The sequence below is a fragment of the Anguilla anguilla genome, chromosome 18 (genome assembly GCF_013347855.1).
Source record: "Anguilla anguilla isolate fAngAng1 chromosome 18, fAngAng1.pri, whole genome shotgun sequence".
Lineage (NCBI taxonomy): Eukaryota > Metazoa > Chordata > Actinopteri > Anguilliformes > Anguillidae > Anguilla > Anguilla anguilla.
Window position 1 is genome coordinate 23,378,897 of NC_049218.1, and position 15,943 is coordinate 23,394,839.

Consider the following 15,943-nt stretch of genomic DNA (forward strand, 5'->3'; position numbering starts at 1 on the left):
ATATCGTCAGCCGTTCAGCAATCAAATGCATTTAGCATTTTACTTTACTTTAATTTAATTTAGCACTGTCATGGTGCAAGTGAAACCAATATGTTCCATCTTCAAATGGAGAAATTAGCATTGTCAGCTGTAACATAACTTAATACAGTATGTATGTCGCCACTCATAGCAATCTTTCACTGAAGCAGAGGAGCAGGCCAACTCAGAAACTTCTTTTGTTGTGGTTGCTCTCCATCAATGAACTATGAAAAATAATAAACATTTTTTTTGATGTTAAACAGCTCTGATGAAAATTAAACATGATAATTTAGTTTCTTGTACCTCGTATTGAGGTCTACACTTTGGAAAACCTCACGTTAAGAGACGTTAAGAGAGCTTACAACTCCGCCACTACAGATGAATCCAGTCTAACAAATGGAAGGTCCTTTAATGAAGGAAAAGTCATTCATTAGAATCCCATCCATAACGATCCATGTAATTAGCAGACACCCCGAACCTGCACACAATGATACAACAAATATTGTTGTATTTCTGTGACTCTGTTCAAATCCTAATAGGAATAAAGCCATAAGAGTTAATGTATGTTTGTATACTGTCAAGAGTTTTTTGAAGATATCTTTCTGGGGTTTATCATTGATATATTGCTGTAGTCGGATTCAGAGATGCCAATCAGTCTCAGTTTATAGCAACCGTACCAGAGATAAAACTACACTTTTATAGAGAGATAACTCAAACAAGATATTAACTATAGAGAAGCTCTGGAGAACTGTTCTTGCTAATTAGCAGTTTAACTAGAATGTACTGTAGCTTGGCAACCATTCCATGGCAACACACCTCGACACACTGACGGCCAATTTAGGAGCTAACGCATCACAACATGAGAAAACAAGTCAGTGACGCGCAACAGGGGGTGATGTTTCAGAACATCTGTGTCGCTTTCATCTGGAGTTACAATAACGTGAATGCCATGGTGGTGTCAGTGGAGAACAGGAGTGTCTTGCACAGTGATGTGTCTCTTCTAGGTATTTCATTTTAATTCTCACTTTTCCTACTAGCCTTCTTTTTAGTTTTTTGGGTCTCATAAAGTAATACTAAGCCTGCTGCAAATGTTGTAAAGTCCTTAATGATATGAAAGGTTAAGGAGATGATGCCTGGTGTAGCCTGATAGATTAGGGACATATAGCAAGAATCTGGGGTAGCGCTCCAAAGGTGATGTTTACAGGAGCAAAGCCTGATTACCGCTACTCACTCACCATACACAACCCTTAAATCCTCAAATGCTACAAACACAGCTAGGGCAAAAACAAGCAGGCCGACTGCAGGCTGTAGCTATATGACATCAGTAAGTCAAGATGGGGCACGTATTAAAAACCACACTCTCAACTGGAGCTGAGGTGCTGTGTCCATGTAAACTATCAGACAGCATACGGCTGTGATGAGGTCACACGTAGGTCTCAGAGGTTCTGCGTAACCGGCCACAGCATCACCCAAGGAGGGAGGGTTTTATTCTCCGTCACTGCACCACAGTGACTGCTCTGCTCGACGAGGCCCTCCCTGCAGGCCAGCGAAAGAAGTGCAGTCCGCGGACACGACGGCTGCGCAGCTCAGCTGGAAGACTGCAGAAAAGAACACCGTCGCTAACCGGGTGCGTACAACCACCTACGCACTGTTTACACTCAGCTACACGCTGAGAGTGTGCACCCACACCTACAAACAACAAGTGTGTACACTCATCTACACACTGAGAGTGTGCACCCATACCTACAAACAACAAGTGTGTACACTCACCTACACACTGAGAGTGTGCACCCATACCTACAAACAACAAGTGTGTACACTCACCTACACACTGAGAGTGTGTACCCACACCTACAAACAACAAGTGTGTACACTCACCTACACACTGAGAGTACTGACACGCACCTACACACTGCGACTACTCACAGCCCACCTACACACTGCGAGTACCTACACAGGACAGACTGTACCCACTCCTCCAAACAGAGCGCTTTCATTGGATAAGCCACTGATCCACACCCAGGGCTGCTTTTCAACTCTCCTCAGCGAGTGCCCGTCTTTATCAAGACTGACATCCCCTTAAGCAGCCCACCCCCACCCCCCCATCCCAGGCACCCCCCCGCCCCCCCCCCCCCCCCCCCCCCCCCGCCCCCCCCCCACCCTCATTACAGCCATCAGGGCTTCAATGGGAGGCTAAAGTGGTATTGAACGCTCGGGCGCTCAGAGAGCCAGAACGGCCAGCGGCGGGGTCCTCGGGGCCCGTTAGGCCCCGCCCCTAATCAGCGGGAGGACAAGCGCATCACGCTCAGCGGCGCACGTCTTCCAGCGCTGCGGCACCGACGCCAATAAAGCGCTAACAGCGTGGAAAAAATGCCAACCGCCGCCTTTCGCTTTAATCGAAAGGCCGGACGACAGATCTAAACACCCATGCTGTTTTTATAGCTCATTACCGACTAAAAGGACACACCAAAAAAAGAGAAAAGGAGCCTAACCCTGGAACGAACGCTAATCTGAAGCGGTTGGTAAAAAGGACAGGAAGCGCCATGACAACTGATTCGCTGTCTTTGATGGTGAATTCACTTATTAAAGGACAATATCGGCAAGGCCTCTCGGAGATGCTTAACAAGATATCTTTATTCCCGACGTTGTTCCTATTAAGCAGTAATTTGATCTCTGTGCAGCTCATTTCTAATGTGCTGGTTCCTGGTTGCATTGTTCAGTTAGTCACCACCAGACTTTCTCCCTTATAAGCCCACTATGTGTGAAAAGGATCATATTAAGAGAAGTAAAGTGCAATGTCTGGGTGCTGTGTAAAGTACCCTTATGGGTGCCAAACATGGACTGCTGGAAAACACTGCCAGTTATAAAACCTGTTTATTTTTTATTATTTAATACTCTTAAACTGGCATGATAAGCTTGATCTCTCATCACTGTTTATGTCCTGATAACACTGAGCTTTAATGGGAGGGTGAGTGCGCAACGTTTCAATCACAGGAAATGAGAAGGGGTGAGCACACAGTATAAAACCAAACGCCGAACATGACACAGGCGTGTTCACATCTGCGTCCATGACAACATTCTCCAGCTCTACTGTGATGTCATAGTTCAGTCATCAATTTTGCCCCTCCCCTGCCCAACCCCTTCTAGAATCATATAAAAACTCCACTTCCCAGCACCCTTCGCAATAATTAATCCCACAGGTCCATGAAACCGCACATTCCCAGCATCTCGGCTCGGTCCACTTGACCTCTATAACTGAGACGCAGCTGGACAGGGTTGATTTTCTTGTGGGTAAATAAAGGAATTCCTGCTCCAGGGGTTAAAAAAGTCAAAGCAATATCCGGCCTGTCAGAAGGCGAACGCGCTGAGGGCCGGTGCTTATCGAGCACCGCTATGACAGCTTATCCCTGCAGACAGAGACAGGAAGCGGGTGCTGAGTCACTCACAGCCATTACTGGCCCGTGGTGAGGCAGATGTGCCTGAGAACAGACTGTGGGCTGGTGCACGAGCACCAGGGAGACAGGGAGAGGGAAGAGGGAGGGGCTGAGGCTCCTTACAGTCAGAAATGAGTGGGAGAATGCTGATATCAACACTGTTACTCACTGTTAATAAAAGTATTATTATCAGTATTATATGCATATTATTCACGGTTATTACTATTATTATGATTGGTATTATTATCTGCGCAACTGAAGTTCAACTCAACACAGTTGTATGAGCAAAGAAACTGGGAGAATGTAACGTACGACCTGTGGGGTTATTATTATTACTATTACTATTATTATTATCATAGAACCTTTCATGAAATGTAGAAGTTACGATTCCTATATACAGTATATAGGAATAATATAACATGCCCAAGTGAGCTCTGAACAGGTATCCTAAATGAGCAGTTATCCATGTACAGAGCAGTTATCCTAACTAAGCAGCTATCCGTGCACAGAGCAATAACAGAGGCTGTTACTCATCAACCCACCACAACAGAGATCAAAAGCCAGGCAGTCAGCGTCCTCCAGCAGGTAACTGCTGGTCACACATTTCTGAACACAAAGACAAGAGAAAGCACCCGGGGAACTGCTGCTACAACAGCAAAGAAAGGCCTTTCGAACCGCAGGACAAAAACCCTCAGGACACTTAGACAAACCACATAGATGTATTACTTACTTTGATTTTTACCACAATATTATAGGTTCAAATGTGTTCTTGCAGAAATGATGGCCAGGTCATTTTGTCATGAGTACGGTTACAATGACCGTTACAAAAACCATCAGGACAGTCAGGTTGGGCATAGAGTGTGGATTATTGGGTATGTCCATTGATTCATCCACAGGACTAGATCAGAAACTTTTACACACAGAGCACTTCTTATTCTGATGATCACTGTTGTCATAAACCCTCCTGCATCACATGCACACACACAAACTTGCCTGAAATCACTGCAGGAGCACGAAGGAGAGATAAGGGGTTCTTATCTGCCCAAATGGGGCAGTCACATAGATACGAAGAGGAGACGCTACTCAACCTGCACACAACACGCACTGCTGCAAATCAGCAGAGCAGGACCTGACCGCCTGCTAAAGACCGGTCAGTCACAGTGAAGTCACGGCTAATACTGGCCAACGATCGCTGCAGCCTTTAACAAGACCCGACCTGACGGCCTAAAAGCTGCTTACCATCAGACAGGCCGATCGCTTTCCGGTGGCGTTTGATTAAATTTACATTGGCAGCGAGCTCGACGGCTAAGCCTAACATGGCCAAGCGCTACTGACAGAGAGAGAGAGGGATGGAGAGAGAGAGAGGAAAAGAAAGAAAAACTCTGAGCTAATGCAATTACTCAATAACCGGGCATCGCAGGCGTAGTCTGCCAGTCTCTCTCTGGAAAGGCAGCAAATAAACTGAGGGAATCATCATGGAATCTACATTAATAAAAATCTGCACTGGGCCAAAGACTACTGAGATTCTGAGATGTATTTTATTATTGCTCACATGGTTCCAGTGGCAAATGCTAAACATGGCCGACATCTGCAACAAAGAAAAAAGATAACTCCGCCCGAGATGTTGCTACCATATGAACAAAAACAATTATTCAAAATTATTATTCACATTTCATTGCAGGTTCATTTTATTTAATGTGAAAACATAGATTAATGAATTCATAAATATCCTAACATGTTTGTGTTATTAAAAGAAAATTCCTTGATTAGGACAATACATTTTTGTTCAAGATGTAGCATTTTAATTAGATAGTAACATAATAATTTCACCGACAAGTAGGCTATACATATAACATAATGTTGTCAATCAACGACCTCCCATCAAAAGCGTGGCTACTATAATCAAGGTAAGATAATCTACATAGAAATGACAATATAGCTACCTTTTAGGGATTCACAATATGGTCATTTTGGGGCCAGTATCAATGACCAGTAGGCTATTTGTCTTGGCATTTTTGATTGATATTGATGCTGATGTCTCCCTAATTTACATTATTACAAAAATGCAAACTGCAACCAAGTTTCCATAATCATAGAAGAAGTAGGCTAGATGAGCACAGACATCAACAATGAAGGAAAAAAAAATCTTAATTTGCATAACAAATTTCTAATTACTAAGCAGAGTGCATGGAGTCTTGAGCAGGGCTGTCCAACCCTGCTTCTGGAGATCTACCATCGTGTAGGTTTTCATTCCAGCTCTAACAAAGAACACCTCATTCAACAGGTAGAGATCTTGTTGAGCTGCTAATTATTATAATCAGGGTTGATATGACAACCTACAGTATGATAATCTCCAGGAACAGGATTGGGCAGCGCCAGTCTAGGGCAAAAAGAGCTGGGTCCTGTTTCACAAAGCAGGACTGCTGACCTAGCAGGATAACTTCTAGGTCAGCAGTAAAACCTGGAACCCTCCCAAATCTGGAACATGGACTCAAGTAAAAAGAGCTGTTCCGGGTTTTACTCAGTGCAGTTACCCAGCTAACTCAGTGATACTAGATCCGTCTGGTGTGCATGCAGGTTCTTGTTTTAGCCCACCGCTAAGACAACAGATTCTATATACGATTAGTTAATTAGTTGACTGAGGTCTTGTAGTGTCTGGCCAAAAGAAAAACCTGCACCCACTGCTCTAGAGGGAGCCACTGAATTACTGTATAGCTTCGCTCATGAGCTAGGCTGGTAAAAATGTTTGTTTTTTTAAAATAAATAATAATAAAGATGTTCAGCAGTTCAGGTGACTATGATTGGACTAATTTTAGCATGACATAGGCTAAATATTTTTTCAGTGGCTATCAAAACAATTCTCCCTTATCACCAAATGAGAAATCACTCGCCAAAACAGACAACAGTCAACATCATCTCACAGCTGCCTCCAACATCATCTCACAGCTGCCTCCAACATCATCTCACTGCTGCCTCCAACATCATCTCACAGCTGCCTCCAACATCATCTCACTGCTGCCTCCAACATCATCTCACAGCTGCCTCCAACCACAGGATGAAACACAAAGACTAAAGCAGACCAGGGCAACCGCAGGGAATCAGCCACCAACCTGAAAAATGGCATTCCTCGGCCTAGACAGAAATTACGTAGTTACCACCCCCTTCCGCCAAGCACCGCGGCCGCAACTCAACCTAACAAACAACACACCTGGCTTCCTTCCAGCTCGTCTCCTCGAGCCAATGAAAGGCCCTCTTCACATGTGATGCTTTTCCTGTGGGGGTCGCGACCTCCGTGTCACGAGAGAAATGGGGCGCACACACGTCAGGCTGCGCTGGTGGGGGCTTCTCGGGCGCTTAAATAGAAAACCAAAATGGCTAACCTGCGTCGTTTGGCGTCAGGAGGTCGTGCCAGAAGCTGGCGCTCCCGCGGCCTGCTCGACTGAGGCCATTTTCCCGGCCTACGATGCCGTGAGAGGGACACGCTCAAACCTAAAGAGCTTTTGTTCCCTCCCAGAGCCCTTCTAAGTCTACATAGGTGCCAAAATAGGGGTTTTACTACTTTAAATAAAGAAAAAAAAAGAAAACCGGTTTAATCCGCTTGGTCGAAGAAAGCACAGCTGGGCAGATTAGCCGAATTTGTACACCCAACCAGGGAGAAACCCCTCTCTGGTGTGTAATTATTAGTAACACCCACTTGGTACGGTATTGTTGTTTAGACGAGTGCAAATCAGCAGCTTGGGAAACGTCGCAGGGCAGAAAGCCTCAAATGCGATCTCCTTATTCATGGTGCCCCTTTTCCACGGAGTTCATGTTCACAGAGTCCTGTGAGCATGTAAAGCATTGTTTTAATAGTAAATCCCCACATATGGGAATGTTTGTTTACAGGCTAACAGGAGCTCCAGCACCCAGCTGTACTGAACTGATTGGCACCATCATAAAAAACGGAAATCCATGTGCATCTTATATCACTGGCAGTACAGTGTACACATCAACAAGAAAAATGCCCGATGTCACTTCCACTTGTAATACTGTAATGTTACAGGAGGTACAAATGGTTTGAAATTCTCAGCATCAATGATTCGGACCTCTCTGACCACGAGCAATAGGGAATTTTAAAGGAATTGCCTCACACTTTCAATGGAACCCAGCTTTGATGCACTTGGACAAGTCCTACATGGTGCCGAGCTTAAGGAGGAGCACACAAATCCACCACAGAAGTTGGGGTTGGCCTGGAGTTGGCACAACGAAACAGAAAGTGCCCAGGGTCTTCAGCTCAGAAAGCCAATTATGTGGACTGACAGCGCTTTGTGTCTGTGAGGGCCAGGGTCACCCTCTGCTTGGGTCCAAATCTCACTGGTGCCCGACTCGGGAACACTGCAGGCCCGTGCCACCCACGGGGTTTTTAGGGGAAGACAAGGCAGGAGGTCAGAATCTTCCATCCCTCAAAACAGAGGTCCCGTCAGGCGGTTCCCAGGCTCAGTCCCTGCTCGGGCCACTGTGGGCCAGACCAGCAGGCCGAGCAGAGCCGGTCCAGCCAAACCGCCCACGCTATCGACAGGCCTGTGACCTCAGCAGCTCCCTTTGTGAAAAAGAGCTGGAGTGAACCCGAAACATTCGGCTTGCCAGTGCGCAGGCGGGAAATCCTCCACACTTGAAGGAGCCCTTTTTGTCCCCCCCAAACGGATTCGGGAGGGGAGAAAAACGGTCAGGGCGGGAACGTTCTGTCTGAGGCTCCTTTTGTCTGGAAACAGCTGCTCCGCTGTTACTGTATTTCAGCTCTGCAGACCCGTTTCAGGAATGTTTCAGCGGCAAGGCGATTTAGCGTTTTCTCCCCCCGTCCGTTCCTCTTCGCCCCTTCTGCTTCTCTCAATCACCAGATGCAGATAACGGATACGGATAACGGGCGGGGCACTGTTCCTTACAGACGCACGCGGCCGTCTCTCGGTAGGACTGGCCAACGCCCAGCTAAGAGCAAGGGGAGGACTTATAATCATAAGGAGAGCAACAGTTATTCTATCAGTCTATTTCTCTGCACATCGTCTTTCTGCTCAACACCCTCCCCTGGGCACCAGACCACACTACACACTCACAGCAGCAGTGGGAGAGGGTTAGGCACGGCTGCACACACAGAGCACAGAGCACAGAACACAGGGCACACAGCACATCTCACAGTGCACAGAACGCAGGGCACACAAAGCACAGCACAGAGTAAATTGCTCAGCGTTAACTCAACTCTCATGGAGCACACACAGTACGGTCCCTGTGGGACACACACATATGCACTCTGTTAAGAGTCGCGTCAACACCGCACATGTGTACATATACCCCTGTACATACGGCACAGCGCATGCCCGTCACCTGCAGGTAATCAAAGCTCACCCCACGGACACCTGTATCATTTCAACATTCCGGCATGGCGAAACGCCCGCCATTGGCGTTTCCACATCAGTCACAGAGATTAGGGCGTTAATGTATACCCAGGCCTGTCACTTGTAGCTCCTCCCCCCCGAATGTGCTCCCTTTTGCGTTTCATAGCCGCTCCAAACCCTGTGATTTTATACTTTAATTGAACGTTCCACGGGAGATGCCCTGCGGAGGTGTATTTCCTTCAGTTAGGCTACAAGCCCCAAAATGCCCATACAACTCGCCAAATGCCAGTGTAATGCCTGCAAGTCTTTAGAAACGTCTGGAAGCATCTAAAATATCCTGCACTTCACCCCAAAACCCAGCTGGGCCAACTGAAAATATACCGTAAAAGTGAAATAATATTTTAAAAATCTCCCAAAAAAAATTGAGCCACACCTTAATTTGCCAACTTCGATCTAGGTCAACAAAACGGTTTTGATTTAATTGCAAAACACATTCTGCTGGGGTACAGACCGTTAAGTTAGTGGGTTTTTAGTCAACCAATGAAACAGTACAAAATAAATACTGCGCTGTTTTCTGACCAACACAACACAAAGATTCTTGCAGGGAAAACTTGAGAGAATGTTATAGCCAAAACCTCCAGGCCAATCATGCCATTATTAGAATGCCCTAAAACCCCAGACGTCACTAGTGAAAGAGCTCTTTCAGCAAGTATGGAACGGCGCATACTTTTTGAAAAATTGTACTTTGTCTTCATTTGCAAAATAAGAGAAAACAACAACCTTAGGCAATTAACAACTACTTTTGTTTGTTTCCCTTAAAAATAATAATAAACCGACCAAGCTTATGTTCAAATATTCATCACTCCACAGCGCAGTAGATAAAAATGACTTTTGTACATTTTATGAAGAGCCACTCTGTACCTCATTGTATAATGTGTTCACTAAATTCCATTGCCTGTCATAAAACAGTGGGGCATTCAGCACCAATCCGAATATAATGTCCTTGTTCTATCATTTCTGCTCTGAACCGACCCCATACCAACAGTGTCCTACATTCTATTTTATTTTATTTTTCAGTGCTGCTCATTTTGCCGATATGTCCGGCTCATCAAGAGCGCATCTTTATTTTCAGCCGAATTGGAAGACTTTACATTCGTTCTCTCGCGCTGACCTTAAATAGCAAACAGGTACGTTTAGCATCAGCCGGGACACTCAGCGATCACAAGATGTGACTAAGTCTGACAGCTCATGCCAGCCATCGCGACTGCGTGACACGACGAGGAAAACAACTGCCATTACCGCCCGAGGCCATAATCTCCGTTCCCCGCGTTTCAGTCAAATAGGACATCGCCACACAGCCTCATGCATCACAGAATTCATATTTTTTAGTCATTACAGATGACTGACGGCAACATTAATATAAAAAACGGATTGCTCCTACACACAAAATGGATGGAATGCAAGCCTACATGAATAGGCCTAGGGTAGCCTAATAGGGTTAGATCCTTTTGTCAATCACATCACCATTACTTTTGCTTTTGGCTACCTTCTTTCATGTGTCACGGTAAAAGGTTAATTTTCTACACATTCTTTTTTCCCCCACTTTATTTCATTAAAGTTTTACGAACGAAAGGGCTTAAAGATTCTCATCAGTGCTGTTATGCACTTGCAACTAAGATCAGCACTTCTACGCAACAGCTGACCTTAAAAGTGATTAATAGCGTTAATAAGTTAAAGAAGCAGAACCAGTTGGCCTACAAATGTCAGACTCGCCTAAATGTTCAAGCAACATCAAAAGAGAGCGCCCAGTAACGCTCAAAAATTAATTCATTTTTTGATTATAAATGTCCGGTGCCTTCTTGATCTATCTGATTTTCGTGTTCCTGAGACCAACAGGTCTGTAAATCTAATCCACTCTCTGGATTAGTGATTGCACTATGCTATATGTTAGCTGTCTAGAGACTTTAGAAATAAAAAGCCAGACTCCAAATGATGCCCCATCATATGATTCCATTACACCCAAAAAAGCTAAACCTTGGCACAGCTGACAGTTTGTTATGATAGTCAACAGCTGAGAGAAAATCTAAATCTGTGCTCTAACCGGGGACACTGGGGCGAGACAGCAGCCCTGAGATCTCACGATCCCAGCCTCTCTCCTCGCGCATTAACGACCTTTTCTCTTGCAACGGTCATTCCCACACCCTACACTCTGGGCGGGTACGGTGGCCATTGTTTGTCGAAATAAATCGCGGCGGCTGTGCTGTGTGTGAATAAGCATTCCGCTTCAATTTCAGCTTTTCCACGGAGACCTGGACGGGCTAGGCGCGTTCAGCGTTGATGTCATGCAACAAAAGGAGAAAGCGTGACGGATGAATGGATGTTGGAAAATATATAATGTCTTCTGCAAGATTTCCCATAATTACTGAATTGGCATTTGGCCACGTGAGCCTGGAGCACCAGTTCATATAGGCTATGCACGAGAAAAGAGTGCACACGAGACCGATGTCAACCGAGGCCGGCTGATGTTTTCGTTCTTGCATTTTCCAGTTACGCTATTGGCACGAGCCTTGTTAAAACTACCATAAGAGCTCGTGTCAGCAGGATCGGATGGGCTACAAACATGTCAAAGGTATCTGAATCCTATTAGTTGTCTCATAGGCTAATTATTATATATTAATATGCAAATAATTTCATGCGACCTTTCGAATATTAGGCTAATGTCTGATGTGATACTTTGTTTAGAAAAGGTCACATTTTATGTTAGTTTTTTGGCTAATCTCAAAGCATATCAGAAGGCTAAATCAATCAGCCCTACTATGAACAGGATAATTAATTCGATTTGGTATTTCAAAAGGAGCATTTAAGACCTCGTTAAGTTAATACATATTATGAACTGACGTGAAACATACTGGTCAAAATATTAATGTGCCTTTAATCGACTCATTAAAAATTAGTTTGGCTGTAGATCAGTCTCTATACCCTCATCCTTAGCTAAGCTAAGCAACAATATACAATTACAAGCTTCCACACAATCGTGTGATCCCTGAACAGAAGGCTAAATGAACATCTACCCATAGCCTAAGTGCAGCTTATTAAAATAACCTAGCCATAATATTTTGACATGTTATCTGAACACACACAGTCAAACGCATGCCACATTTCAACAAGGTAACAGCCCGGTCGCAGTCTGGCTACTGACAAACACTTGTTTATGAGAGTGACAGGGCTATTTAGGGCAAGCTCTGCCCGTTTTATTTAAACCGTTACTCTGTCCCAATTTAAGAGCCCCCTCGTAGCATTTTTCACTTTAGCCTACCTTTATATCTCTCCAGAACATCTTCGTAGGCCTGAAGGTATTCCTTTTCGTCCGCAAGCGCGTAAGCGGCCGGCGTTGTGTTATAATGAGCCATGACGGGGCAGAACGACTGGACATTCGCGAGCGGCTCGGGCGAGGAGCCTTGGGTTGGGAGCAGCAGAGGGATCCAAGTGATCAGTAGCCTAATTCTATAAAAGGAAACGCCCCTCTCCCCCTCCCCTACTGATCAACATCCAATAGACGGGACTTCCTCCCCGCTTTCATGAGGAAAATCTCAGCTGTGCACTAGGTTTAAGAGGACGAGCTGCCGGACCTCATGAATGCCATCCCATATCGAGCGAGTGCGTCTGTGCAATACTAATGCACCCCTCGCTCGCTCTAGCTCTCTCTCTGTCTCTCCCTCTCTCTCTCCCCTCGCTCCCCTTCTCACTGCGGCGTAGTTCACCATGACATCCATTCCAGTAATGCCAGCGCATTAATGCGACTGTGCCGGTTACTGATTCCCACAGCAAGTTATGGGCTTCATTATCAACCCGGCTCTAAGTTTATTTCCGTTATTCGTTATTGATCTCACGTCGGTGTCTGAAATGCATGTATGTCCCTGCGGTGTGGCTGCGCTTGTAATTAAACCTTTCTTCAGACACCGGCACAACATCTAAATTAGCTAGGATTTTTTTCTGACAAATTTAGGTGAGTTTTCTAGTTGTTATACATTTTATTTAGCCGAATTAAATAGTCCAAAATTCAGGGTACAATTAATGTGTTTCGCTTATTCTTAAAATCTTATTTCTATTTATTTTGCTGTTAAAAGGTAATAATGCAATAATAATCCATTTTTTCGTAACTGGCTGGTTTCATAGGGGCAACTCCAGTGCTTGTTGATGTATTTACAACGCATGGCTTCTCTTTCTCGTTCACTTGACCGCCGGGTAACCAATAGCGTCGTAATCGTCGAGGGCCTGCAAAGGATTTCGCCCAGGTCCTAACGCCGGATGAGTTTTATTATGTTGCCAGAGAAAAACCTGTCTCATTATTACAGGCAAAATAGTTTAATAGTTCCCAAACCATTCCCAGTCTAAAGTGATCCAACGCATCAGGAGGCATAAAATGAACAAAAAAATCCTATTCATAGCTACAACGTATTGTTCATAGTTCGTAAACAGCAATATTATTTCCTAGGTAGTCCTAGCCCAGCCTACATGACGAAACCTGCTTTAGCTTAAGCAAGTTCATATCCCAAGGAGTTCATTATCTTAATCGCCAAGTCCAGTTAGACAACCGGTTGTGTTAGCGAATCAATAATTTTTCCACATTTAAAACAGCACGATCTTAAAATAGCCAATATCATTATAAAGGAATCGTTTGCAGACTGGGCAAATCACGTTAAGCTACATCATACTGCATAATAAAGATATTATTTGAATTTACAGATTAGGTTATGTATGACATTCATATCTAATATCCTGTTGCAATATGGCCTTACAAGGCTATACCCTACTGTACAATCATTCAGTCGACATTAAAAGTCTAATTAAGAACTATTGCCAATAAGAAAAATGAAATTGTGGTTGGAATTGGGTATCAAGACCATGTTTGAAAACCCCTGTAGGCTACTAACCCACCGCAGTTCAATTCCATCAATTTATGAAGTGTTTCAGTGGTGGTTATATTTTTCTCATATGTGGATATCCACTTTTGTAAAGCAATTTATCTGAAAAAAGGGTATCCGGCGATTTCATTTTTCCCCAGTGTCAAATTCGGCTAGGCTACTGTATCCGTTTACATATAACTTCCCTCGCGTTTCCGCACATTTCTCCTAGAGGTAGCCTAAAATGAAACATATAGGCGACTGCTGCGCATTTGCTGGCTTCATGGACATTCTCTTTTGTGAACTAAGTAACTAAGTGATTCGTCTCAACACCGACACTTATTATTAGAATTCCTAACAGAGGAATTTCACCTCAACTCAATGTTTTGCCTCGCTCTTGAATATACCTAATTGGTTTGTTTGTGCCCACAGTTCATTATAACACTATTTATACATTTGTAATAATTTCACAATATTTACAACCTCTAATTTAGCATTACATGCCCCTCCCCCAGATGAGCGGAGGCTGCCTCAAGGTAGCGACTGAATATGTGCAATACAAAATGACAATTTTATAAAGCGTTTGTTTATCAATCCGCAAACGCAATACGCCACAAACTACGCAATAACAACGTTTTTTAACACAGATTCTCACAGCATATCTAAAATGAAGGGTTGCAAATGAGATACCACTGAGGCGATACGGTTCGTATGTCTCAGCCTGTACTGCCAGTGACTAGGCTAAAGCATTCCTAACAATCACCGGAATATTGAGCACTTACCAGCTATTCTGAGCACGGCTCGTTCGGCCGGATCCAGCACTGATCCTCCCTGAATTTTTCTCTTTGAGCGCTCATGTCGGGGTAGGTTCCACGGTAACGTGTCCCCGGGCGCCGGTGATACCGACCCAGATTTCAGACTGTAATCATCCTCGTCAGAAAAATCCGCAGATGAAGACATGGAACAGCGGAGGGAAGCGTTCCCAGACCCGGAGCTCTGCGGGGACAAAAGAAAGGAACAGCATGGGACTCCTCTCTCACCAAAAACATGACAACACTCAGATGAACACAGTCAGTCATGCGGAGAATACACGGGTGCTGTTCTCACCATGGCTGCTCACACCATACACAGACATCAAAATAAACGTTCACTGAACCTCGCGGAAACACTGTGACCCACAGTCAGACACCAGCTCTCCGATCCTAAATAAAAAGCAAAACCTATGAAGCAACCAGAAGCGAAATCAATTGTATTTGGCTCCCCCGCCAGGACAAGAAAAACACTTACCGCTGTATACATGGCCTGTTCTGGAGAAAACAGAAATCCTGGTTCCAGTTGCGAATTAAAAAAAGGTGCCGTGGCGATGTGTCATTTTGTTTAGTCCAGCCACGCCCTTCTGTGTCAATTCAAATGCCCAGCACGCGTTTTCCCCTTTGATCGCGAGCGCGAGACGATGTCAAATCCCCAGAGAAAGTGGCAGATTGGCCAGAAGAGAGCAGCCTGCGACTCGCGAGCAGTTGCACATCACCGCGTCATCGTCCTATGATCCGGGAATATAAAAAAAAAACCAGACGGAAACTGGATCCGCGCATTCTGGTTATTTTGATAAATCGGCGTCGGCTGTAGCCTGAGCGGTGGTGTAGCCGCGTCGCTCTCGCGAGCGCTGCGTAACGACTGCATAAGGAAACCCAATGGCATAACCATGATGCCTTATTGCATGGACCTCCTTTGTCTGCAAATAATTATAGGAGAGCCAGACGAATGTTTGTTTATTTTGTCTCCGTCTATCTGGTCGGTTTCCTTATTTATTCATTAATTTTATTTTTTTGTGCGTTTGGAAAACACGATTGGCCTGTAACCCGTTGAATAAAAATAAAACAATTTATGTGGTTCAATTGCTTGTTTGAATGGCAACATACTAAATTCTATAATAAATTCTAGTTGTTTAATAGGATAACATTTACCAATTAACTGTCATTGTTTGTTATTGATTGCGTCCTTTGATGGTAAAACAAGCATTCTGGAAACCCACGGATAAAGCAGAACGCAAAATGGTACTTGTGTTCCCATGCTGGTCGGCATGGAAACACAAACTGTCAATCAACTCGGATATAAACGCGTGGCAGTGACCTGTCCGGTAAAGGAGCAATCTGTAACTCTGATTTGTGGCAACAGGGGAAGAAGGAGGAAGGTTTGGTAGCAGGGTGCGGTCAAAACA

At 44.6% G+C, this 15,943-nt stretch overlaps 1 protein-coding gene across 3 annotated transcripts in view; it reads right to left on the bottom strand.

Moving 5' to 3' along the window:
• dst (dystonin) overlaps window positions 1–15,943 on the bottom strand; it is a 206,867-nt gene that overhangs the window by 180,620 nt on the left and 10,304 nt on the right. For 2 of the 3 annotated variants that reach the window (XM_035399721.1, XM_035399719.1), the window contains exon 4: window positions 14,508–14,721. In XM_035399721.1, coding sequence (XP_035255612.1) covers window positions 14,508–14,721 — 214 coding nt within the window. Of the gene's footprint in view, window positions 1–12,137; window positions 12,232–14,507; window positions 14,722–15,943 lie in introns of those variants that run through there. The other variant, XM_035399720.1, reaches the window with a different exon arrangement.